General features: G+C 46.0%; 1 protein-coding gene across 5 annotated transcripts in view; it reads left to right on the forward strand.

Annotated features, from left to right (window-relative positions):
• WDR7 (WD repeat domain 7) overlaps window positions 1-19,346 on the forward strand; it is a 320,067-nt gene extending 300,721 nt beyond the window's left edge. For all 5 annotated transcript variants that reach the window (XM_036244069.1, XM_036244068.1, XM_036244070.1 and 2 more), the window contains exons 26-27: window positions 13,426-13,530; window positions 19,128-19,346. In XM_036244069.1, coding sequence (XP_036099962.1) covers window positions 13,426-13,530; window positions 19,128-19,331 — 309 coding nt within the window. In that variant the 3' untranslated portion in view covers window positions 19,332-19,346. The remainder of the gene's footprint in view (window positions 1-13,425; window positions 13,531-19,127) is intronic.
• Window positions 19,347-27,907: the final 8,561 nt, after the last annotated feature.

Genomic DNA, 27,907 nt, shown 5'->3' on the forward strand with positions numbered 1-27,907 from the left:
GTGAGTTCTTTCTCTCTTTTTTTTCTTTTTTGCTCAGTCCTCTCCATTCCCCTAAGTGTGTGTGTGTGTGTGTAAAGCAAAAGCAGATTTTTGGAGAGCATACATTTACTATATTACGCACACTTTTAATTTTAACTTTTAAAATGATCTGGCAGCTATGAGTCACATCTCTGCAAATAAAATATTTTTTAATCCTCACATAAGGATATGTTCATTGAATTTAGAGAGAGAAGAAGGGGGGGAGAAAGAGAAAGTGAGAGAGAAACATTGATCGGTTGCTTCCTGGACGCGTCCTGACCGGAAATCAAACTTGCAAACTTCTTGGTGTTCAGGACGACACTCCAACCAACTGAGCCAGCCAGCCAGGGCCAACTAAAATATTTTTATAAAATATAAAATAGTGCAGAGGAATGCCTAATTGTTTCTACCAGAAATATCTGGTAGACTTCATGATTTCAAAGACACACTGATAGAAAGTCTGGAAGGATGTACGCCAAATGGTTCATGGTGATTCTTCTCCGAGGCATGGAATTTGATGCGTAAGAATAGTTGGGTAAGGTTTCCAGTTTCATTAAGGGCACTTCAAAAAGCAGTGGGGTTATGTGTAATTTTTAGTTTTCTTTTTATGTTATTGCCTATATTTAAAAAAAAATAACTCTCTGAAATAAAAATTATTCTTCTTCTAAAAAATCACTGTTACTAATGTGTATTCTATTAGGCCCTCAGAAATGTGTCCAAACTGCCTTTTTATACACTTACTTCTAAAAGGAGCATATTTTAAATGGAAGGCTTTTGCTTGAGTTTGACATGCTTTTGCTCAAAAGTAAATAAAAGTAGTATACATAGTATTAAGTATGCTTTTAATATCATCTGTAGTAAGGCACAGAAGGTTATTTTAAGACAAATCTATGGGTTATATACATGATAGCAATTATAACCGCATTACTAATAAAGTACAGTCTGAGTTATAAACAAGCAAACGCTTCAAAGGATTCATGTTTTCTTGGGAAGAACTTAAATTAAAACCTCAAAGCCGTGTGTTTTCCTCAAGGATCGCAGTTATTTGGGTAGCTTGTCGATGCTAGAACACAACAAGTGGGCAGCGCTATTGATTTCCATGTGTTACCAAAACGTTTTCCATTGACAAATATTAATTGCTTATTAAGTGCTAAAGAGTCTGATGGTCCAAATATTGAATTGTACAGTGAATTGGCCTTTTAGTTTTGCTTCTCATTAGGCAATATGATTGCATTAAAGATACAGAGGTTTACCAGCATATCTCCCACTCTGAGTCTATCTAATAGACATTCCTGCAGAGTTTAATCTCAGCGATAGGCTGTTTAATTCATTTTCCTTTGGATTTAAGTGAATTCTCTTTGACCAAAACTATAGGGAATGCTTGTTTAAATATGCATCATATGACTTCAATTAGTAGTAAAGTATCCAGTATATCCTGCATTGATTCACGTTTATGAACCTAGTGAATCATTGAAATTGCTATGAGAACAAAATTGGTAATTGTGATCATTAATATAAGTTTTTATAAATTATTGATTTGGTTAAAATATTTCTCCTTTTATTTTTGAAAAGCATCTGTATATCAAAATGAGCTACCAAATACATCTGAGTGTGTACATATGGTGACATGTACAAAAATACGTACAAGTTTCATTTTCTTTTCTGTCGTCTTTCCTGGCTTCTTCTTCTTTTTCTGAGTTTATTTGGGTGACATTGGTTAATAAAATTATAGGTTTCAGTTGTACAATTCTAAAATAATTTTAATCATCTTTCCTAACTTTGAATGGCATATCTTTTTTTTGTCTTTTTATAACTATATTCAGAAAAATCTTAAATATATTATATAATGACCTTCTTAAAATGCTAAAATTTGTGCATAACTGGTGAAATTTAAGCAAAGTTAGAATTACAGATATTCATCTGTTAGTTTTGGCCGTTGACTAACATTGGTAGTTTGGAATTATAAATTTAATTCTAATTCAAATATGTACTTATGATACTAGAAATTTGACTTTTTCATAATTTATTTCCTGATCCTGAATTAAATCATTAGTACTTGATAAAGAGTTATTATTTAAAAGATAAAATATTATTAAGCTTCAAAGTAATTTTGTTGGGTATTAACTACAGTGATCCATTAAAAAAAAGTCCCAAAAAAGTGATTTATATATTGGGGACAACATTGAAATCTTAAAAATATTAGCTAAAACCCAGGATTTCAAATCTATAATTTTTCAAATAGATCCAGCTCTTTCCTTTCTGTTCACTCCTTCCATGGGTAGTGTCCTCTTTGTTCCAGCCTCATTCTTTTGGTCTTTCCCTCTGTCTCGCTCTTCATGGGTCATCTCAACCACTCGGTCATTGAGCAGATTCATGGAGAGACTGCTGTGCACTGGGAACAAGGCTGAGTACAGGGTCTATGCTGCCAACATCTGTCCATGTGCGGATGCACACAAGTCTGTCTCTCCTTCTCTGAACCTTTTCCCAAGTTCCAAATTCTTCTTTCTCACTCTCGGACATACACGGTGGGGCAAATGATATCTGTCTTATTTTACAAATAAGCAAATTATTTTTCAGAAGAGTTCCCCTATTCATAAAACTACTGAGGAGAAGTCCACAAGATAAATGTGGGATAATCTAAGAATAAGTCAGAGGACTGACAAGTAGTAGTAGTGTTATTTTGCCATGGTAACTGTTCTGGAATATTTGCAAATGTAATTGCTATATGTAAAAATATGTCATTATTGTATTGTTTTATACTATTAAATATAAAGAAACATTTTGAATATTACATCTAAGTTAGGAGGGTTTATAACTTGGCATTTCTCAACTTAAGAAATGGATCTTGTAATATAGAGCAGTATTAATTAGGTTATATTCCAGACTAATCTGATTTTCTGTTTTAATAAGTTGAAGAGCCACAAAAGTGTAAAATTCCAGGATCTATGTTATGTATTGGTGTATTTGCTCTGTCAATTCTCCAAAATATATATGAACCAAAAGGTATGGTAATATCCTGGTTAATATATGTATGAGTTTTGAAATTTTATGCAATGCCTTAATTGGGTTTAATAGTTTTAAGTCATTTATTTTTGGGGAATGGTAAAAATATTAAATCCTTTTGAAATGTGATTTTGAAAAATATAAACTCTGTAGCTTTAACATGATCTAAATAAGACAACTGTGTGTCACCGGTCACTATACCAGGCAAAACAGAGGTGGGAAGGATCATGTGTGAGGGTTCTGACCTGCACTGTAGCCCAAAATCATCCTCTGTTCACCTTAACCCAGATCAGATCCCACAAAAGCGCTGAGTCCCATCATTTAACGTGGACAGGTGGCTGCGGAAGGCCTGCGCGGGAAGGGCCCGGGGTGGCGGGGGGGGGGGGGTTCAGAGAAAGCACGCAGCGCCTGCTCCGAGGACTCGGTGGAGGCCCTCGGCTTGTTTCTGCACACGGCATTGCCTTCAACAGTGTTTTCTCCTGTCTGAAAAACTCTATGACCATTTTACGTTAGTTCAATTCTTACCCTTGGGATACTTACAACAGAATTTTCGTGGTCTGAGAATACAAAAGCAAACATTTGTTCACTTGAAGACACTAGTGTGGGTTTGAATAGACTTATATTAGAAATACTGATTTAAAAAAATTTTAGCTTTGGGTCTTCTGAAAGCTGAATGAAACATTTTCTGAAACTTTTTAAGCATATGTGAGTTATACCTGAATAAATGTTTTATAATTACTTTATACAGCAGTATGAATATTTCGTAACAATTTATTCACTATTATTTAAAACTGGACTACATTTATCTAAATCACAATAACATTCAGTAGCTGACTATCCATTAATTTAGTCATGCCTTTAATAGGATTATTTGTTCTTAAATTTTGAGTTACTTGAAAATGTTACGATTTGAATTACAGCTTTAATTTTTTTTTTCTTACGTTGTGATTATTGGGCTTAGGACTCTCACTCACAATGGTAATATCCTATTATAATTGTATTAGCCAAAAATTGTTGATAATGATATGATGATGTTCTAAAATAATTGGAAGTTTGCAGTGTTTGGGATTTTGGGCAAACATAATTTTCAAAGTATAATTCCATAAAATTGATCATTTTAACATGCCAAGAAAGACTTAGACATTTATTCTTTGAATCTGAAAAGGTTCCTCAGTTGACTAGAAGGGGGACATTTTCTAAACTTAGTACATCATATTTAACAGAGGTTGCTATTATAATGACTATCACAGTCTAACATTGGAAAACAACTACTGAATTAAATGTTTGATCTCTATTGTTCATTCATAGACCTCTTTAAAGTTAATTTTAATAATGTATTATTGATATTAGTGAAAATAAAAGCTTCACTGTAATAAAAATCTAGAAGCATTACTAATGCCTGAATTACAGTAGTGGCACAATCTTGCTCGTTGATGTTGACTCCTGTACCCGGAGGGTGTTGTGTGTCTGCACACACGCGTGTTCGTGTAAATCCGCCACGGAAACCCCCGAAGACGGCTGCTTGTCCCTGAGGGTTGCCCACACGTGGATGCTGAACGCTCCTTGCGCTCGTCTCTGCCACCTCATCCCCACGGGACGTTTCAGGACCTTCCAGTAGCAAAACGGAGTAAACGCTGCAGCTCTTTAAGGAATAAAGTGAATCTGTTGACTTGAGGCCTTATAGAGTACAATAAAACATAAGATAGCTCACTTTACTATATTTATCCATTAAGATGTTAAAGTGATTCCAGATCTACTTGTCTTTCACCCCGAATGTACATTCTTTCCAGTGGATAGTGATAGGAAATAGTACCCCTTAGGTTGAAAAATGCCGTGGCGGGTTGACTCTGACATAGAGTCGGCGTAGTGCGAATGAGAAGCGCACCTTGGCCCTCCATCCAGAAAAGAAATTACAGAGATAAGCGTCGCATCTTCACCCCTCAGACCTCGTCCAGTCCCTGCAGTCGCCAAGGCCGTGTTGGGGCGCTGCAGATCCTGCGGGACGGTACCTGGGGGAAGAAAGCCCGCCCGCTCGGTCCGGGGCTGTAGGAGGACGTGCACCATCTACTCTCGTTTGGGTCGATACTGAGTGTATGTTGTGACCCAAGTGAGATGAGCCAGGCCCCTAATTCTATAGTTATCCTTTCCTCAACAAGTACTTGTTTATGGTGCTTGTAGGTAGGGATGCCGCTTTGGGTACACACAAGCTAATGGTGGGTGAAAACCTTCAGGTACCAGGGCCAGGGAGAGGGACAGACACACAGATGCTGCTGATGAGAGACGGGGCTGCACCCTCTGGCCTGGGTCTCGGGGGCCAGCACGAACCGTCTTCCTCGTTCCCAGCCAATGAAGAAAGACAGGACAGCTTCTAGTCTTGAAACCTCTATTTGAAGGGGCGTAAACATCTGGGGCTGGGAAAAGAGTTTTCCTTCATCTACTGCTGTCCCAGTGGGCTGGGGGACCCTACCCGTCCCCATGGGTGTGCAAGCTGTGGGGTGCGTGAGCTCCCCGGGGCCACCAGCCTCCTCGGTGCCAGGCAGTGCTGACCGTCATTCTGCCGTCCCCACAGGGAGGGTGGCAGGGGTGGTGAGGTGGATCAGGACAGCACCAGGATGTGAAAGGAGGTGCCCGTTCCAGGGGCCTCCACCGGACCACCCCTGGATTGGAAACCACTTCCAGACCTGGGCTCAGGAGTCTCGGGGTCTGGAAGGCTCCCTGGTATTGAGGCCACTGGGGCCGACGTTCCCCTCTGAGGCCCAGCTCCCCACAGCTGCAGCACTGAGGCTGTGCCCACCCCGAGTGCCCCAGGCCTCGCCCACAGTCTCCATGGTGGGCCTGGGAAGGGCCTCAGGAAAGCTGGAGTGTGCTGTGCGTAAATGCCGGTCGTAGGAAATCAAGTCCACGGAAGCTGGGGACTGGCCGTTTGTGGTTCTGGCCGTGCACAGTTTCGTTTTCCCGGTACTCCGTGAGGCGCCAGACTGCCTGGGTCCGGGCCCAGCCGGCGGCTCCCCGCCCTGGGCCTCAGTTTCTGCATCTGTGCAGTAGGGGTAATAACAGTATTCTTGCGTCGTAGAGGCGGGGTTTCGGTGTACGGAGTTTTTGTAAAGTGTGTATAATAGCAACTGGCACACAACACGTGCTGCAAAAGTCTCTTCTTTTCATGCTGTGGATTCCCCGCGTGCCCAGCACCGACGTGCCTTTCCGTGTGTCATTTTAAAATGTATTTGACGACCAAAGCTGTTTTGCAGCGGTCCTTTGACAACCCAGGGTTTTTTGGTTTTCAATTAAAGTGTGAAGTCATATGATTCATTTTTATCAGTGACCACAGTGGTGAGGCAGAAACCATTCTCGTGAGCACCCAGGCGATACGATGCACGTGTTGAGAGAGAAGCTGGGGGAGCAGACAAACAGACGGGACCATGGGCGGCAGCAGACACGAGTCACTTTTAAGTGAAAATAGCTGTCAGAGTGCAGTCAGCTCGGGTGGCTTTTGGGAAGTTTAGTGGGGGATTGAGAGCAGGGGAGGTAAGCTACGTTGTGTCAGTGGACATCTTGCCAGATTTCATCACAACCGAGACTGCCCGCCGGGCTCAGGTGCCCACACCCGGTCTAGAGGCAGCCAGGAGCACTTGGAACGCCAGCCACCTGCGTGCCGAGGTCACCAGCTCTTCTTCTCAAGGGGTTCTCGAGGATTACCATCTAACAGGGCCGTGGGCCACAGGACAGTGTGCTGGTGGAATAAGCATCAGGCCGGCCTCCTGCGTGGTGTCATAAGAAACTAACAACCTCCGGTCACCGGGAGCCGGACCCAGGACATTTCAGCTTCTCATACAAATTGTACTGTCGAGACGGGAGTGAATACGGTGGCCTTGGAGGCACCATGCGCTCTAAGACGTCGTGATTAGAAAGCTTGGAGAGAGTTGAAGGAAAGGCCACAGAAAGTATCCAAAAAGGACACTGTGACCTGACAGGAAAGGTGATAGTCTCAGAGTCTTGTTTTGTTCTTTTGTCATCCTGAAAATAAGAAGTAAGTGAAAGGGGGCAAGTTGCTCCAATAGGCGTCGAGTCTGCAACAGGTGGACTTGCTAAGAGGTGACCAGCTCGCCGTCTCTGCTGTGGCCTGGCCCGCGGGGTTTAGATTGGCTATAAGGGCACATTTCAGGACAGCACCATTGTTAACACAGGAACAGGTTCTCCGGGGAGGTTTGGGAATCTTCTCTAGAAACATATTTTTTAAGGAAGAAAGATCTGTGTCTGCCTGCCCTGCTGGAGGCAGCCCTGTCCACAGAGGGCGGAGAAGGGGCCGCCCCGGCCCGGCACACAGAGGCTGCGGGAGGCGGGGTCCACAGAGACAACGAAACTTGACTTGAGCCTTCTGATCCATCACAGACGAGACTGTCTTTTCTTAAATGTCATTTTCATCTGCTTAAATTATTTATCAAATCTATAATTTATTTCTTTGAGCAGATGAACCTTAAATATATAATAAAAATGGTCACAAATGGGTTGCTTCAGAGCAAAGAGGGGAGGGTGGTTCTTGAAAGCGATTGATGCTTCACTTTTCTCCTCTTCTGAAATGCCCCCTTTGCGGGCGAGTCTTCTCCTTGCCCAACAGGCGGCGCTGTCCGCCAGAGCGATGTCTGTCTGCTCTCTGAGCGGCTCCCCCTCTGCCGGTGAGCCAGGGAATCAGTGGCCTCCTGCATCCGGATGTCAGGAAGCATGCAGATCCGACCTGTCCTTCCTCCTCATCCGCCCTCTTCCGGCTTTGGCACATCTGTGAGAGAGACCCACTGTGTGGTTGGTGCCGCAGGTGCAGAGGTGAGCGCACCCTGCGCCGCGCTTGGCCTTGTCTGTTACCCTGAGAAGGGGTCACCACGAGGAATGAGAGGTGCTTGAGGTCATTGGTGTTGCTGCTGCCTTTCTTTCCAGGGCTTGTCCTCACTCCCTAGGCCTCACCTCTCCGAGTGCCTGGCCCCCTCCAACCTGTTTCCCGCCTCTGCACACATGGACCCTTCATCAGGTTCGCCCTAAGCTCATTGCTTCTGCCATGCCTGTGCCTCACGAAAACACCTTTGTCCCCTCCACCAGAGCACACTCTAGGGGAAATGCCTCCACACAAAGCACAATGGTAGTTTTTAGAAATTTCAGGTACCATGTGCTGCCAACTGGGGACATATTTTCAGCTCAGCAGACATTTTAACACCCCCCCACACACACACACACACAATTGCAACTGCCTGTTTTAATCCCCTACCAGACATGCGGCTCCTGAGGAAGCCTGCGACCAAGGCAGCCTCCTCCCTCAACCCTGGGACTGCAGGGCACCGAAGCACATCCAAGTTCTTTTATTTTTCACTTTATTTTAGCAAATGTTATACAAAAGTACATGTGTCAGCAGTTTATAAATCTTCCCCTTGTGATGGTATTTATGATGACAAGATTTCACCTACTTTTGAAACTTTTCACAATTTATATTAGAAGTAAGAAAGTGTTTTGTATGGTTGGGTCCCCCTCCCCCCTTTAAAAAAATGATGAGACCTGCAAATAAATATACAATGTTCTCCTTGATCTTGTTCAGTTTTTATAAAGTGGATGTCATAGAGGCCTGCTTTTTTGGGTTTAATTCTCAAATTTGTTCTTTGGAAACAGTATCAAGAACTCCAGGGAGAAACAGACCACGTCAAGAGTAATTTTAGAGAGAATGCTCTGGGCAGTTGTAGCTTCTGTTGACGCCAACCAAGTGGTTTCAGAAAGCCGCTTCCCCTGCTCCGTGCAACAGGGTTGATTACATTTGCAGAGCTCACTGCAAGTGCCTGTTGAAGACGCGGGGTGAGCGCACACAGGCTCATCATTAACTCGGCCTTGCAGGTTCTTTCTTTCATGAGCGAACGGTGGAGTGGGTGTTTAGCAGCGCACCAGTCCGGCTCCTGCTAGGGGTCATGGCTTGATTTTCGTTTATTGTTCATGGCACTTCTTGAATTAGATTAATTTCTTTATATTTCTTCGCTGTCTATTCAGGACAGCAATTTCTCTGACTAAAAAAATATGACAAGACATGATACTCCTTCGCATATAAATAGTAGATCAAACCTCCTTTTATTTCCATACCTGTTATTTTGGAAAGTGTTCTTTCCAGTTTAGCACTTGCGATCCCACCCATTGCGTTGGCCACAGCACAGGGCACTTAGGATTCGCTGTGACCCCTGCGCAGCTGCATCCCTCGTGCGGGGACAGAGCCTCCTGTCAGCTCCGGTGGTGCCTGCGCAGATCTGAGACGTCCAGAGTCCGAACAAAGACCATGGCAGCATTTCCATTACTCTGAGGCTGAAGCACCTCTTAGGCAGAGAGTGCGGTGAACTCAGTAGGTGCACCAAACCATGCGAAACAGCGAGCACCCGAGCTACCGTGAGTGGCACTTGCTCTCAGGACAACAGTTCTGTCGGTCAGCCCGCGCTGAGGTCAGCGCTCAGTGCTGTTCCTCTGTGCTGCTTCCTTGTGGGACACCTAGCAGTGTGGACGGCGTGTGCTGGCGCGTTACTGTGTCCTCGTCTGAAGTGTAATCCCCTTTTGTCTAGAATAGACTTCACAGAAACGAACAAATTAAAAAACTCAGTATCTAGCAGGACCTCAACCACAACAAAGGAAAACAGGACAATGATTAGCGAAATGAGTAGGTGTATTTATCAACAGGCGCATGGAATGAGCACACATGCAGTTCTGAGTTTCCTGGCAGAAAAGCATGCGCGGGTTAGGTTATGTCGTCATTGTTACATGATAAAAGAAAGCAACAGAATTGATCTGGAAAGATTAACATTTTCCTGGCAGAAAACTCTACGATGAACTTAATTCACAGGATCTTCTATTAGACTTAATGAAGAGTGTCTTCAGCTGATACAGAAGTATTCAAACAGATGTTGTAAATAGCAGCCTCTATAAAAGATAAAGACGCAGTATGAAATAGTTCAGGAAGACTGTGCCAAAGGAGCCTGTGTGTCGGGTTTTCTGCCTTTACAACAGGACTGACCTGACGAGTCTCAGAGCAGTCCCCGAATGTGACCGCTGGGTTGGTACACACTCTGGACCTGCTGGCTTCTAGCCAGCTCACTGTTGCATTCTCTGATTGTCTGAAGTACCCCCTGGCTGCTGAGCACGGAGGGATGCTAATCTGAAGGAGGCAGGCTTAGCGTTCTGTTTTGAAATTTGGGGGCCCATCTCCAAAAGGAATATCAGTCCAACTCTTCTTAGAGGACCTTTCAGTCTGCTCACCTGTTAGATGCATACAGGCACCCCAGCGCCTGGAAGACTGTTTGAATTAAATGTTGTGAAAGGCACGGTTGCATTAAATGCCACAGGGACCGGCAGGAACTGAGGGAGCCAGGCAGCAGGTCAGCAGGTGTTCGGTACACAGGCCCTGTTTTGTGTCAGCCCTGGGACTGGTGAACTGGCTGAAGGGGTCACCTCCACTCAGCTCTGACTGATGTCACCAGGTGTGAACTGTAGCCCAGGATGGCCAGACCCTCCCGTTCCAGGAGAGGCTAGAAACCCTGATTGTACATGATATCTGATGGATTCGAACAAAGGCTCAGAAAACATTTTTAAAAACATTTTGCAGCCCTGGCTAGTTTGGCTCAGCAGTTAGAGCATTGGCCTGTGGCCCAGAGAGACCCAGGTTTGGTTCCCGCTAAGGGCACGTACCTCGGTTGCAGTTTGTTCCCGGCCCTGGTTGGGTCATGCGGGTGGCGGCCACTCCATGTGTCCTTTTTACAGTGATGTTTCTCTCTCTCTCTCTCTCTCTCTCTCTCTCTCTCTCTGTCTCTCTCTCTCTCTCTCTCCCCCTCCCTCCTTCTCCCTCCTCTATCTGAACAAAAAATGGAAAAATGTCCTTGGATGAGGATAAAAATAATAAACAAACAAACAAATAAACATTTTGCAGACTGAAACAAATCCATCTCTTATAGAGAAAGGCCTTACTAATCAACTGTCTTAACCACAAAATAACCTCATATTGGCCCAATAGAATTCCAGATGTTTAGCATAACTGAATCTCAATTAAAAAACAAAAACAAATAAACAAACAAACAAAAAAACTGCTTTACTGGTGAGCTCATTAAACTGACCTAGTAAGTGGACCTAGTAAGTGGTCATTTTTTCCCTTTTAATTGATTACATTTTCCTCATACCTACAATAATTTTCAATCTGAAAAATTATTGAACTGGTCCAACTGGGTTCTTGCAATAATTATTCAGCATGCTCACTCTTTTGCTTAATTTATCACATTTGTGGGTTAGTACCATGGACAGTTACCACAGCTGTTTAACCAAATTCCCCAATCTGAAATCTGTTTCTGGACCACCTATGTTAGCAGATGCTGATTCTGGGAGTTACACTTAGGAATCTTTTTGGTGTGTGTTTTGGAGATGTGATTAGGATCTTTTTGGTGTACTCAAGTAATTGAGTTATGTGATTGTTTGCATTAGTCTGGTCCTTGCTTCCAGTTTTATTGAGATATAGTTGACATATAACATTGTGTAGTTTTAAGGTGATGATTTGATACACTTACACGTTGCAGAGCAGTTGCAAAGCGATTACCACCATAGCATTCCGCAACACCTGCGTCCCCTTGCATAATCACGGTTTCGTTTTTGCATTGAGAACAGTTTCAGATCCACTTTCTCAGTACCTTTCAACTATGTGTCTGGTCACCTTTCAGTAAGGGGAGGGGTAACACAAAAGTTACTAGTATTTATTGAAGCCTTACCCTGTGCCGTGCATTGTGCAGAGTGCGGTAGCTGTATAACTCAGGTCATTTTCACCAAGCTCTTGGAAGCAGGCATTATCAGTGTCGTCGTCATCATCATTCCTCCCTTATACACTTGGGTACTATGAGGTTACGTAACTTAAATAACTTGTCCGAGGTCCCACAGTCAGTCGGTAAGTCGCGGAGCCCAAATGCAGCCAGGCAGCCGGACCAGAGCAGTGTTCTCTGTTGGCCCCGAAGCCCAGCTAGACCGGTATGTTAGATTTCTCCATGGGAAAACGGGCATTGTTCTGGATCTCACCTTGAATGTTTAATGACAGTAAAGAACAGAATCCAAAGAGCATCGAGGAACGTCCTTGTAATCATGTAGATGTGAGTAATGACGCGAAGAGTCTCACAGAAATAGACAGTGTGTCGGCGGCATCACATGGTGAGCCTGATGTGTCCAGATGTGAATAATTACGCGAAGAGTCTTACAGAAATATCCAGTGTGTCGGCGGAATCACACGGGGAGCCTGATGTGTCCACCAAGACCCGAGGTTCACAATTCTTCAGCAAAAAATAGCCGATGGCCACAAACCTTCCTGCTATGGTCTTGGCGGTTCTCAACCTTCCTGATGCCGCGACCCTTTAATACAGTTCATGTTGTGGTGACCCCCAAACATAAAATTATTTTTTAAAGATTTTTTTTTATTTTTATTTTATTTATTTGTACAGATAGAGCGGGAGGGAGAGAGAGAGAGAAACATCGACGTGAAAGGGACACATCAAGTGGTTGCCACCCACACAACTCAACCAGGGCTGGGGACAAACTGCAACCGAGGTACGTGCCCTTAGCGGGAACTGAACCCGGGTCTCTCCAGACCGCAGGCCGACGCTCTTACCACTGAGCCAAACCGGCCAGGGCTTGATAACTATTAATATTATTAAATTTTAGTGTATTTTTTTTTATTAGTAAATACCTTTTATGAAACACCTAGTCTAAAATACAACTTCCTTTTTTAAATTCATGGTTTAATGTAATGAGAAATATTTGACAAAGGCTCAGAATTATCCGTTAACTTGTCTTTTATAGTATTTGATGTATGTGTGGTCACACGTGCCCATATGTGTGTTTACTAATTGCAGCCATATGCATCTGAACACAGTGTTATTTGTGGGAAATGGAGCATAAAACATGAAAATATGTAATTAGTAAGGAGATGAAATCATAGTGTTTAGCTCCTTCCAGAACAGGGATGCTGTGATACAGCCTCGGTTGTTTTTCATTACAGATGAGGGAGATTCCTGGATAGATTTCGTGATTGGTTTCTTACCTTCCTAGTTAATTGTAACATTCCTCCCTCTAATGGACAGAAATGAATTCCCGTACCGGTTTCCCGTCCGTGTTTGCTTTGCCACGGCTCACGCTGTCCTCCCAGGGCAGACGGCAGACTCCTCAGAACAAGGCTGAAACCCTCGCGGGGACCAGTGAGAGGACTTTGGCTGCTCTAAGCTGGTTGCTCTAAGCTGATTTTATGAATGAAATAAAGCATGGAGCAGCATCTACTATCCATGACACAGCTTGTCCGAAATCGAACACATTTGCGTGTGTGTCACGGTCCTGTGGCGTGCGTACAGCTAACGGCTCTGAATTGTATTCTAGACAATCCACGGACACAAGGGGCCGATCACGGCCGTGGCCTTTGCCCCTGATGGACGCTATCTGGCCACCTACTCGAACACCGACAGCCACATCTCCTTCTGGCAGGTGAGCCGAGGGGCTGGGTCTTGAGGTTTACGGCATGACCTGCCGGGCAGGCTTCCTGCCGCGGCTGCCGCCTGTCCCTTCTTCAGCAGATGTTAGTGCTCACGGCTTCCTGATTGGGCCCGACGCCGGCATGCGGGGCACACGCAGGGAGGGTGCCAGACGCCGGCATGCAGGGCACACGCAGGGAGGGAGGGGGTCTGCTCTCAGAGCTGAGTCTCGGGGAGACAGGTGGATAAGCAGGCAGTGACAGTCCAGAGGGGAAGCTGAGACCGGGCTATGACATGGCTTCCTGGGGAAGTGTCATCTGAGCTGAGACATGCTGATGCAGAGGGAGGGCAGGGAGGGCAGGGAGGGCTGGGTGCCGAGGGAGAGGGGCAGCGGGCAGAGGGGCACAGGGCGTGGTGGGGGGGGCCTGGCCCCGGAGACTGGGCGCGGAGGCCGCACGTGGGCTGCTGGCGGATCCGAGGCACCCAGACGATGCTGACGGGGCACATGACGTGGCAGGAAGGGCAGCCTCCTGTTCACGCCGTGCCGTTCATATTCTATTCTGTGAGCAGCGTGCTCTTCACCCCCAGACTGTCAAGCGTCTTCAGATCCGCGTAGCGTGGACTGGCACGAGAATGCCTGTGTTTGATTCTGATTAAAGTGAACGTTAACTTTAAACAACTAATTTTTACAATAGAACTTGTTTCACCATCAGTGATTAATCTCTAATCTTTTTAATTACATTACTCCTGGTAATTACCAAAAAAATCAAACATTACCAACCCCCCCAAAAAGGTTAATTTAAAATTTTATTGTCACCCTTACACTCCTAAGCTGCAGGTGTGTTTTATGAGATTCAGTTTAATGCGTTGAAAGCTTAAAAAAAAAACAAAAAATAAATAACAAAGTTTAAACAAGACTCTAACACATCTTGATAATGGTTTTTAAAAAATCAGTAGCAATAAGATGTAAAACAGGTACAATAAATGGCTTAATTAACAACATGCCACTGAAGCGTGACACCTTCCAAATGTCACAGGCTTTTTCTAAGTCTCCTCTTACTTAGTTTCCCAGTTTATTATCTCATTATCGTTTCTCCCAGAATAGGTCCAGCGTCTTGATCGGCTCAGATCACGCTCTTGTCCTTAGAGCCCTCGCCCACTCTTTGTGCTGGTGGGAGGGCAGAGGTCGGGTCTGCGGGCGCCCACCCCGAGCCCGAGCCGTGTCCGGAAGCGGCCTCTGCGCCGGGGTCCTCAGGGCGTTTGCCTGCCTGTTGCTTCTGTCCACTCGCGCCCAGCACTGAGGTCTCTTCTCCACCAACTGTACTTGATACAGATTTTTTCTTATTTCTTGAAATGCTGGAGAAGTATTTACGTAAAACCCCGTTCATTCAACAGGTACTGGCGTTGAAATGCCAGCACCAGCCTGTGCTTCAGGGGTACCGAGTCAGCAAGTCCCAGGACCCCGTTTTCAAGGAGCTAGTGGGGTGTCCACGCTTGCTTCTTTGGAAAAAACAAAAACAAAATTCTTTTTGTCCAACTTGACTTCCCCCCAAAGTATGATTCCTCATAGAGGAATGTGAAAGTTTTTCCAGTAGGTTCCTGAATTTCTATGTAGTAAACCTTTTTGCCCTTGTCTAGATGTCAAGGTTCTATCTGGATATGTCCATTCCTTCCTTGACTGTTTTTCTCTTTGTATCAGTCTCTGCCCAGCTCACTGATGGAGTTACGGTTGGCTTCCTTTCTTTCTTCGAGAGCGAGCCCGCTCCACAGATGGTATCCGTGTGAGCTATCCCTCCGTCCCCAGTTCTCTGGGCTCTGTCTGCTGTCCCCTAGGCCTTGTGCACTGTGTTTTTCAGGCCACACGCTCATCCACGGCAGGGGCCACCTCGTGTTACCTGCACACGTGGGCGTTCCGTGGACAGGCAACACCCAGTCCTCTTACCACTAAACCCAGCACTAGAATTTAAAATGCAGCCCGTTTCTCACATGCTTAAAGCATTCCCAACGGGCTTGGAGTTTAAGTGGAAGGCACGGAAACATCATTTCAGCCTTATCAAGGAGAGACCACAATTCAACCTCTTCCAGAAGTATAGTGAGTTTCTATTTTAATTACAGAAAGTCCAGACAGCAGTCGGGTCTACCACTGTGCTCCCCAAATGGACTGCTGAGAGATGGGGAACCCTTTTCTGTCACGGACCATTTGGATAATCAGAATATCATTCGAGGGCCATACAGAGTTATCAATTTAAAGATTAGCCTGCTGTCTGTGGTCAGGCTAGTTTGGAGAGTTGTGTGATGTCAGCTGGCATCAATGTTCAGGCCTGAAGTGGCCCGCGGGCCGGACGTTTCCCGCCCTGATACTGTTTAGTTCTAATGATGTGTGATAACACTTTTATATTATTCCAGTAAATATACTGTAATATATTTTGCAAACTTAACGAAATCTTATTAATAGAGAACTTTACAATAGCCATCAGCTATTAAAACCTTTGCTGAGAAATGAGTGTTAATGAGAAATATTGGTTGGATAATTACTCAAGTGCGACTTAGTGAAAGGTTGTGTGCAGCATTACTTACGCTGAGAATAGCATTAAAGCACTTCCTGTTTTGATGAATTACATCTGCGTGTGTTTCTATGTTTTCAGAAAATAAGCTTCACAGAACTGGTTTTGTGAAGCATTATTTTTAAAGGGAAGGGAAAAGCCAATGTTAGATTTTAGTTAGTTTACATACCCAATCATTGAACGATGTAATTTGGTAATCTTTCAATTTCTTTGACTCTCCAACAACGTATTTCTATAATTTGAATATTTCACTTCAGTGTATCCATTGATATTTGATCAAGGGGAGTTTAGTAATAAAATACAACCATAATTCTCTCTGCTAAAGTTTTTCCACGACCCTCTAACAAATAAGTATCCTTTTTCATAAATGCTAATAACAAATTAGATGGATATTGGTTTCATTTGTTTTTATTTATTCCATTATACAATAGAATACTATTCAGCCATTTTAAAAGGATGATATAATCTATAGTAATTAACATGAAAAGATTGCCCTCAACATTCTGGTAAACAAAAAAAAAAAAAAAGCAGATTGTGAAGCTGCCCTTTAATATGAGCCTGTTTATGTAAAATTATTTAAACTGGCTTCCCTTATGTGTGTGCTAAGGTCTGAAAGGTGTGTGTCAAATTATTAGTGGTTATCTCTGGGAAGGGAGATCTCAGGGGATTTTTACTTTCTCATTTGAATTTTCCACAATAAGTCTTTATCTTTGTAATCAAGAAAAAAACAATGTTACCAAATATCACAACTCCAGGTTGTTTTCATTCATTCAAGGCTCAAATTGCCCTCAGTTTAGCATAGTCTATAGACAGCCAATAGTCCAAAAAACATTAATAATGAATAACAAAATGGGTCGCCGTTTTGGTGAGAATTCTTTGACTGAGTTTATTGGAAATTAATAAACTCAGTCAAATTAATATTCACCCTCCCAGTGTCAGAGTCACGTCTGATTTGAAGAGGTCGTAGGGGAAGAATGGTCTGAAGAGCAAGAAGTTATGGGTAACACGAGAGTCCCCGTCACCCCCGCTGTGTGCAGCTGTCATCGCACACCCCTTGCAGGACGGGGCGCAGTCCTGTTTGGAGGCAGGAAGGCTGTGTGAGCCCCCGAAGGCATTCGTCAATCAATTTATCAGTCGTTTGGGGCAGGGCTCAGCCTGTAAGGGGAACCCAGTTATAGTAATGGGCTTTAAAAAAATCTTTCCATCCTAAAATTCAAATAAGATATTCTCTCCCTATCCCCCTGTGGCCCTCAGCCCATTTCTTGTACTTGGCTAAACTTGAAGAGAAGAGTTTAATACCCTGAGCATTCTGAGCCACCAGCAGAAATCGAGCTTCATACATATTTTCATGGAAAATCCATAAGGAATGAAAAATACTCTGTGGTCATTCATCAACTGAGCAACTAGATTTTTCTAAAAGCACAGTATGCCTGTGGACGCCAGTTCATTTTAACCAGCAGCTTTTGGGGTCAGTTGGCTACATTCTGTAAGAGGACGAAATTACTGTGTCCTGTTAATTTTGGTGCGAGAACTATAAAATCAAGCTCATATTGAAATTCTTTGGGAAGCCCCAGAAAGCAATGAGGCATTCACTTTTGTCCTCCGTGGAGTTTCGGGGAGGAGGCCAGTGAGGTGTTGCTCAGCTCTGTGTGGTCACAACTTCAACAGAAATAGTTAACGATAACCACACATTTGGTTTTAAAATGTGACCTCGTACACTAGTGATTTTTCTCACCTCTGTGTTGTGTTCGGCACTATTATTAATGCAGTAAAATCAGTAACATTAGTCATCTTAAAAGGGTTATTACTCAAGATGATTTAAATTGTGAAAATGTCAGCGGAGCCTGCACGCATCCTGCTAGAGACACCGTGATTTACGCCCTCTGACACCGTCCTGCTGCCGAGGGGCCGGGAAGGGATGGCGCGGCTTCCGCTCATCCACATGCAGAGTGCGGCCCAGCAGCACGCGTCCTTGGCGTCCAAGCATTTGCTGGGGTTCGTGTGTCAGCCCTCTGGGTGCACTGGGTCATAATCTGCATGCTTCACGCAGCTCCCCAGAATCTCACATGTCTAGATAGAGGCTTGACTGCAGAGAATTGGGAAATAAAATTAGTGCAAAGAAAAATGTTATTTCCGAGACCCCCTTCCTGCTTTTCGGTATGGTTTCCATGTGGTCTGTAAAACCACAAAGGACGTGTATTGGGACGATGTGAAGTAATATGTGGAATCTAAAGGGCTCCTCAGACTCGGTCACTCGGACAGCAGTTTACTAAGATAACTGCCGATGGATGTTTAGCACTTTGACCTGAACGCATGGTTGTTCAGGATCCATAATGCCCACATTATTCGTCACTTGTGTGAATGGATTAAAAGAACTCACAATTCAAATCAACTCCAGAAAAGCTGCCACAAAGCAGAAGTCACCAGCTAATCAGGTGTTGCCGACGAGGCATCGCAGCGCGTCCCCAGCGCGCAGGAGCAGGGAGCACAGGTCGTGCTGAGACGTAGCTGATTCTTGTTTCCCCTTCAAACAGACCAGAGCCCTTCAGAGGCTGAAGTTTTTAAACAGCAGGTGAGGAGGGCAGGTGTTGGTAGGTGGCGATGGGGGAGGAGGTTACATTTTGAGCTCTGACCCAGGAACTTCTCACTCTGTCTACTGCTTAACTTTGCTTCCTTTCCTTAAACGGATTGTAAGTCCCCAGACTTGCCTTCATGGACCCATCCCTCAGCGTGTTAGGAACAAGGACTGCGGTTGAAAATACCCGTCGTTTCCAAGCACTGTCCGGTTAAACTGTTTTATTAACATGTACAGTGTAGCTTCCTTCTTAAAGATTAGACTAGCTGTCAGGTTCTCCCCACAAAGTGAAATTTCTCTGGATTTATGCTTTTCCCGGAACAGCATCAGAGTAGTTTCAGATACACTGAGGGACCCTTCCGGGGTTGAGACTGACTCTAGAGAACGTGAGCAAGCCGGCTGGAGGGAGTGTGAGTCGCTGGAACCACTGTCTGTAACGACACCTGTGCTCTCGTGCCCCTGTGTCCCCAGATGAACACCTCCCTGCTGGGAAGCATCGGCATGCTGAACTCGGCCCCTCAGCTGCGCTGCATCAAAACCTACCAGGTGCCCCCGGTGCAGCCGGCCTCCCCCGGCCCCCACAACGCCCTGCGACTGGCCCGGCTCATCTGGACTTCCAACCGCAACATCATCCTGATGGCCCACGACGGGAAGGAGCACCGCTTCATGGTCTGAGGCTGGCGCCGCCCTGGCTGCGGCTCGCTAAGCCCAGCTTCCTCGTCCTCGCCGGTCCCTCCTCGGTGCTGCCCACCCAGGGGCATCGGGGGCGCGGCCAGGGCTGTGTCACTTCTGCATGGTCTGGGACAGTCCCCTGCTCATGCCACCTACTGACTCAGAGGCATGCACACACCCTCTGCAGGGCATGCCCTTCTGTCCTAGGTCCCGTTTCCCTGCGGGGGAGGGGAGGCCAGTCCCTGGGAGCCCTCCTGCAGCTGGGCGCACCCGAAAATCAATGAGCACTGTGACCGCAGCCCAGCCCTGATCAGCATTCCCGCGAGCCCCCCGTGAAGAGCTGCTGGGGCCCTCGTTCTGACTTGGGGTTTCGAGCTAACCTGCAGTCCTGATTGTCAGATTATTTTCCTTTGGAGTTCCTGAAACATACTATTGTTTACCAAAAAGATTCTCTGTTTACATGGGTTTTTTCCTTCAGCTGGTTGTTAGGAAATTGCTCAATTCGATTTCCTAGGGTTTAGCCACTACTTTCTTTATTAATACCTAACTGATTTGAGGTTAATGAGAAAATATTTTTAAAAATTGTTTTTTTCTTGTAGAGAATACAGTTTCCCAGACACCTGTCCTTCTACAATGCTCACATCCTGCTTAAGTGATGGTGTATTTAGTAGTTGAAAATAAAATCATCTCTACTGATGATCTAGTTAATATAATCATCCAGTCGCTATAGCTAATCTCTTAAAATGGACTTTTATAATAAAGAACCGAGTGTGGAAGCATAGCATATACCTACAGAGAAGACACCTGTGTCCCCTGCTGCAGCTCTGTCAGAGCCGGAGCTCACCCCTTGCGTCCAGACTGCACAGGCCTGCAGCTCCCCCGGGCTTGGCTTCGGTCGGTTGTGATCACAGTCCCAGCTGCCTTCAAACTGCTGCTGCTCAGCTACAGGGAGACCAAGGCAGCACTGCTTTCAACCAGCGCCCTAGAGCTTTGGCAGCGGCGCACGAGCACCCCGGAGTGTGTGAGACGGGGGCTCGGCCGTTGGGGCCAGCCTGGCCGCCAGAGCTGCTCCCACTTTGGAGTCAGCTTTAACGGGGCCACTTTCTTCTTCTGTCAGGCTCTGCTGGTCCCTGCTCACAGTAATGGGGGACCCATAAAATAACACTTGGTATGAATTGCTCCTGACAAACTTTGATCTGTACATAGTTGGGGATTTGGTTGGTTGATGGGTTGCTTGGTTAGTTAGGTAAAATGGTTTATTAATGCAAAAATAGAAAATGATTTATGAAATTGAGAGAAAATATCTGAAGTTTACAGAGGAACCAAAATAATAATGGGAGCATTTAACTTAAAAGGCATAGGTGTCAGAGTTTATGTAACATACAAAAGCGTAAGATCACAGTCCAAGAACAAATACATCTGTAATTTTATTGAAACGGATTTTTAAAGACCATGTTAAGAAGCTGAGACCACTAGTACATCTCTTTCATATTGATATGAAGTATGTTATTCCCACTGATGGCAAACCTGTACTATTCCTTGGTTGTAGACTTTGGGTGTTCTTTTAAAAGTGAATTTATGAAACATGCATGTATATTGTATTTATAAAGATTATATATGTAGTTTCCAGGAAGAGACAAAGAACTATATAGTGTGGACCTTGTTTGCTGAAGCCACTGTGTCGGTGGAGATGTAAACAGGAGGTGCATTGGTTTTCCCAGGGGCCCCCAGGCTTCTTGAGACCCAGCACATCTTTATGAACGTCAGTGGGTATTACGTCATTCTGGGTGCGCAGCTGTTTGGGGATGATGAAGTGGAGGTACAACTTAGAGATTTTTTAAAACAACATGTTCATTGCATCCGGAGAAAGGTGTGAGCCTGCTAGGCAGACCCGCACGTGCACGGTGGCTGGCAGGTGCCATGCAGATTCAGAACAACGCCCAGCGGCCCCCAGGAGCGGAACGCCGGCGCAGGGCTGGCCAGCCTGCCACGCACGGTCTGCACAGGCAGCCGAAGTTCTTGGCCAGTGGAATATTCCAGTCATGAAACTTTAGGGTGGGTGATGTTAGACAGTATCTCTAGCTGCTAAACTATTATTTGCATTCTTGTTAAGACAAATCTTTCCTTAACTTTTTCTGGCAAGTCCAAGCTTCATCCCAGCTCAGCTTTCTCGGCACCGAGGTAAACTGTACTGTCATCCCAGTGTATGCTTTTCGTGTTCTGTTAATTTCACTGACACTGTATTTGGATCTGTCCTTGTAAATATAGAGGCATATGTGGCTTCATTGGTAATTTACGAGCAAACGATGACATGACGCGACGCCGTATGAAAAGCGATGGTTGGGCTCACTGTGAACAGCAGGTGGATTCGAACGTCTGCCTCATGGGACGTTTCTTCATGACTCCACTGAACAGATTCTGTATGTGCTGAATTTCCTCTGTACATACGTGTGTTAAATAAAACGGAATTGTACCGAAGATTGTTTTTCCCATTAAAACCATTACTCATTCACTCTTAAACATTCTCAGTTGAAATCCATATGCTTTCTCCCTGCCCACACTCCCTTTGGTACCAAATTAAGCTTTATATTTCCATCTAATTATTCATTTCCCTGGAGAGCTAGCTTCAGGAAAGGCAAACTTGTACACAAAGGACAGAATAGCAGCAAAGGAAGTGTCTCCCCTGCACTGCCCACGTGTGGGAACCAAACACCCCTACCAGAAACTCAACAGCACCCTCTGTGGTTTGGGCAAGGGAATTGCATGCATACTTCTGTTCCTAAGTGGACTGCCAATTAATTGTACCAAGGCACATCTTGTCAGATGGCATGAGGGGTTGGCAACCCCCAGGGTGGGGGGCTGGGCTGACATCATGAAATTCATTTTATTTATTTAATACTCATTTGGAGTTGAATTTGACTCCCTGAAGTAAAGGGTGGAATTTGTTTTCAAAAAAGCAAGAGTAACAAGAGTCATTATGGCTCACAGAGGGTTGCGTGGACTTGTTTAGTTTTCAGAGAGGAGTATAGAACGTCTTGAAATGAGTCTGTCATCACGTAGCTGTGTAATTTCCTTTAAGAAGTAAACACTAAGCGGGTGCAGCAGCGTCTTTGGCCCTATTCAAACGCCAGCGTCCGTCCCGAAATTGTGTTAGCATCTCCTGATGACTTCAGTGTGTCCTAGGGAAATGGGGACAGCACCGGTTCTATATGATTGGTGATCACATAAACCGATCAAATGTGGAAAGGGCATGACATTAATAGGGAGGTAAAGCCAAGCCGTGCTGGGTGAACTTTCACCTTTCACCCCTCGGCTGACTGACAGAGCTGAGTGTTGAAGAAAATCAATACTTTGGAGCCAGGAGGGAGATATTTCCAACCTCTAAGTAGAGAATGTATTTTGACAAGGCCGAGATAAACCAAGCTGCACAGGAGAAAGAGAAAAGAAGACTCATTTTTAAAGCTTGACACTTCAAGGTGTTTTTGTCCAGTGGTTTAGAGATCGTCAATACATACAAATACCAAAGGTCAAAAAGAAAAGCCAGAAGAATGTCAAAAATTAGATGTTCAGTTCTTTCTGCTGTTTACAAAGTAAAAAAGGCCACAGGGAAGCGTGTGCCTGTAATGGTCGTTTAAAGGGGTTCAGCTCACAACGGCGTTCAGGTTCTCCCCCTCTTTAATCAGCCCTGGAATTTCAGAGGCAGCATTATGAATCACGGGTGCTAAAAAGGCAGTGAGACTTCTTTTTTCTGTGCGTTTTCTTCTTGGTTACATCATTTTGTGCGAACATCTCAGAATCTTGCTTTCGGATTCGCAAATCCTTGACCCTCCTTCACGGTCGATTCGGTCATTTGCATGAGAAAGGGGTTCCTGTCCCTTTGGGATTTGAATTGTTTCTAGTTTCCCATGTCCCTTTAAGCACATTACTTATGCAAGTATCCTCATTAGTGCTTTTCTAAGTGAGAGGCTGATGGGTCTCTAGGAAGCAGGTGAGCCACTCACTGCATTCTTCCCAGCAAGATGAGACCCATTCATTCTGTGGACAGTCACCTCCATCAAAGGGACACAGATTTGCCTTTTCTACAGATAAGGAAACAGTCTCGTGGTGCCCACACCATCCAGCCACAGGACAGGGGTCCTGAGTAGGCCAAGTGTCAAAGTCGCCTCTGTTGTTTCATTGACCTGCACGGTCAGGCTTGCTGTGGATATATGCTAATCATATGATGATTAAAATAACTGCAAAAATAGAGTCTTCGTTTATAGACCCTCTTTCTCCTTAAAAAATTCTCCTCTACTGTATTCCGAAGATACATCTGACTGGAGGGTTTTAGTTGTAGTTTCTGCAAATGGAGAACACAGCCAGCCAAGACTCCTTGGTGTTCTGTGACTTCGCAGGGAAGGCCAGGAACGTCGCACATCCGTGAGGTCAGGCCTGGAGGAGGCTGGCAACAGCGGTACCCAGGGAGCAATGAGTGTGAGCTGATACTTTGAGTAGACATTTAAACGTCCTCATTGAGCACGGGTAAACAAGACTAAGTCGCCTGTGTTCTTCAGAAAACATTGCTGGATGTTTGCATCATTGTGCTCTTCTGTGGACCCCAGTAATGGGTCTGGACGCTTCCCATGGGAAGTCTCTGGTTCCACCCGAATTCACCAGGCTATGTTGTTACGTGTTGCTGTCTTCACCCCAAAATGTGCAGACACTGAGGAGATCCCTAAAGCTGTGCCGGTGCCCGGGACTGGCTGACTGCGGCCCCCAAATGGCTTAAAAAGAAAGTAATTCACCACGTGTGACATTCATGAACCTCTTGTTCTGACTGCTGTCAAAATGACTCAGTCCTTTGGTTTACCCCAACGTGAAATGTCTTTTCTGAAACTTGCCCCACCCAATGGCACTTCAAGTTTTAGTTAAAATGTATGAATAATTTAGAGGCGCCACAATGAAACATTATTTTTATTCGGCCTGCAAGCATGTACTGCATCTCAGCCTTGCCAAACGCGTGTTCTGTATTCTGCTTTTCTCCCGATGGGGTCGCAGTCTCGCTGAGGACTGGAAACGGAGATGGCGGACAGCACTTAATGAGTATCCCTAAGCATAGTGTCGAGTTCGGCTTCCCACAGAGGAAGCATTTTGGCTGGGCCTTGAAGGATAAACAGAAATCAGCTAGGAAGCTGGAGGAGATGTTGTATGGTAGGCATTTGGAGGGGTCCAAATTATTATGTCATCTGAATGGAGATGAACTACTTCAAACCTACAACCCGAGGGGCATTGGTGGGCATGACTGAAGGCAGCTCTCGCTCGAAGCTCTTGTTCTGTGCACAGGAAACAAGACTCCTGGGGTGAAGGACATTTGAGATCTGGAAGGCAACCCCCCCCAAAAAAAAAGAATTAGAGCAAAAACCATAATAAAAGATTGATCTGACTTTGACTAGTTTTTCAGATTTCATTTCCTTTTTTAAAAAAGTTGTTTTTGCTTTAAAAATCAGATACACCACCCAGCTGCTGTGGCTCAGTGGTTGAGCGTCGTCCCATGGACCGAGAGGCCCAGGTTCCATTCCTGGTCAGGGCACTTGCCTGGGTTGCAGGCTCGATCCCCAGTAGGGGGTGCAGGAGGCAGCCGATTGATGTTTCTCTCCCTCATCGATGTTTCTCTCTCTCTCTCTCTCTCTCTCTCTCTCTCTCTCTCTCTCTCCCTTCTTCTCTCTAAAAAAGCAATAAAAACATATTTAAATAAATAAATAACAAAACACTTATTTTTTTAAAAAATCAGATATGCACCCTCCACATCCTGTGTTCCAGTGTGTGGACAACATGGTGTTGGGGGCCTGCCGTGAGCACTGCCCAGATTCCCGCCCCCCGCCCCCCCAGGACTGAAGCATGGGTTCCCCCGGCTGCTGGGAGGGTTAGCTCTGCTGAGTCCTTCCCTCGAGACTGCTCCACAGCCAGAGAGCTGTCTGACCCAAGGTCATTCTCCCTCCCCTGGGGGTGACCACATTCAGTGAGGGGTCGGGGAGGAGGTATACTGGCCCAGCTCCTCACTGCATTTCAGAACAACTCTGAGGGCCCCTCCCAGCTCTAGACCCCCCCTTGGAATTGGCCGAAGCCTTCACTGAAGTGCCTCACAGTCCACCCAGCCCGCCTCCTTCACCGCCCTGCAGTGGAGACCCCGAAAACACTTTCCATACACGCCCCGTGTGCCGCGCTCGCGTGCCCAGTCTGCATTCCCCGGAACCCAACCTGTGACTGTTGGTACCAGAGTCGTCCCAGAAGACAGGACCTACAATGGGATTGGGGATCTGGGTCAACCACTGAGCCAGGAGGGTCCTGTCACTGGTGGTGGGTGATCATGGTGGCCTCTGGCATGCGGGGGCCATGCGTTGTGAGCTTTCAATGGTGTCAAACACTTGAAGGGGAATTTCGGGTGGCGGACTGAAGGAAGGGGCTGCACTGGACGGTGCAGCATGGCAGGTGTTCGAGAAGTACGAGAAAACAGAAATGACAAGGACAATGCACTTGGACGGCTGTTGCGGGGCATGCTGGATAAGACCGTGAAGACCTGAGGGTGATCAGTCCCCAATGAAAGGCTGACTGTGAAGGCCAGAGAGCCTCCGGCAGCATCTAAGAACCTCGTCTCTGCAGCGACCTTACGCTGTGGGTCAGGCCAGGCCTTGCCTTGTGAAGGGAGCTCCCGAAGAGGCCGAGACCTTGGCCCCCAAGGTCTCCTACTCCTACTGATGGAGATGTATGGGACCCTCTGGGTTGGTGCATTTTAGCCACCTTCAAGCCTCAGATTCTGGTGAACTCTCCCGTCCTGCCTAAGTGGCCCACTTCATTGCCTGAGGGCGATGCAGAGGCCCCTCCCTTGCATAACCACACGGTCCCCCCACCTCCTCTCACAACCATTAGACCACTCAGCTAGGGTTGAGTCACAGTGGATCCCAGCGGAGGGGCAGGACCCAGCCAGCATGTGCTTGCAGGAACTGGGAGCATCGTGGGACTGGATTCTGGGGGTATTGGGTCAAGGGGAGACAGAATATAAATGAGACGAAGGGGGGTTTATCGATAAGGGATTTACTAACCTGGCAAGGACGCAGGGACAGGACCCTGGTCATCTTGGAGAAAACAATGGCTGATGTGAGGTCAAGGAGAATTCCAGAACTGTTACTGCAGGCGGGAGGAGGAAGAACCAGAAGTCTCCGCGTGGTGGGACTGTTGGAGTAAGGCCAGAAACCCAGCGGCTGGCTGCCCTGCGAGAAAGGCCAGAGACCTTCGGTTGCCCAGCAACCAGGACTGTGCTGGGGAGAAGGGCCCAGCAGCACTGGAGGCCTGGGCTGAGGGTGGAACGTGCGTAACGGCACTGGGCCCCTGATGACCCGGGGACAACAGGAACCAGAAGTAGCAGAGACCCAATAGCAGTTTTCATAATGGGCAACAAAGTTCGAGTGGTAGCCAGAGGGTCCTGAGCTACAGAGATTTTTGGAAATGATTAATGAAACATGTCATCCCTCCAACCCAAAGAAGTAAAGAGTGGGTAAGAGGAGGCTGAAGGCATCTGCCCCCAAAAGTCAAAATCCCTTCCCTCGCTGTGGATCTGGAGGGTATGGTCATCAGGTTCCTACCCTCACGGGAGAGGGTCCGGGCCGGGCGAACCGTGCGCAGCCGAGAGCAGCAGTTCTCGCTGAGGGGGAGGGAACTTAGAATGAGTATCAGAGTGGACGGTGCACATCAGTGGTGGCTTCCAGATCAGCTGCAACGTCAGGGTTGTGGTTTGTCCCACTAATATTTCTGATATAATTTCCCCCCAGAATCCTGGAAGAGCTGCTCTCAGAATTTATTTAAAGTAAGTGGATCTGAGTAGGTCAAAAGGTGACTGGGATGGATGCGGGGGGACCAGGTACCGGGTGGTTGGCAGTTGGCATCTCTCAGTTGAGTCCTCCAGGAATTGCATGGGCTGAAGAGACCACTTCCTCAATGACCCACCCTCCTTCCCGAAGGCCGCTGCATCCCAGGGCCGGGCATGGGGGTACAAAGACTGCACCCTCCCGACCTCAGTTTGGGCCATCACCACAGGGCCATCCCCGCAGGGCCATCCCCGCGTCACTGCTGATACCTCTGTTGTAACCGCATTGCAGCCCAACTTCTCGCTCCGCCCACTTCGCCTCCCGACGTGGGCGCTGATCCCAGGCACACGTCTCAGGTCTCAGCACACGTCCTTCCACACGTCTCAGTCTCAGCGGCTCCTTCCCAGAAAAGGAGCCTGCGCAGGCTCAAGTCCGCCTCCGCCACTCATTAGCTAAACAACTCTCCTTGAGCCCCAGTTACTCAAATCTCCTCGTGCCCGGCTTCCTCGTTTGTCAAGTGGGATTAATGATCGTATCCACCTTATGGTCTTGTTATAAGGATTAAAAGAGAAAAGAGTTTTATTTATTTATTTATTCATTATTTATTTATTTTTTTTTTTATTTATATTTTTATCCTCACCTGAGGACATTTTGGTTTCATCTCAGATAGAGCGGGAGGGAGAAAGGGAGGAAGAGAGAGAGAGAAACATCGACATGAGAGAGACACATCGACTGGTT

This window comes from Molossus molossus, unplaced genomic scaffold (assembly GCF_014108415.1).
Source record: "Molossus molossus isolate mMolMol1 unplaced genomic scaffold, mMolMol1.p scaffold_m16_p_6, whole genome shotgun sequence".
In the NCBI taxonomy this organism is placed as follows: domain Eukaryota; kingdom Metazoa; phylum Chordata; class Mammalia; order Chiroptera; family Molossidae; genus Molossus; species Molossus molossus.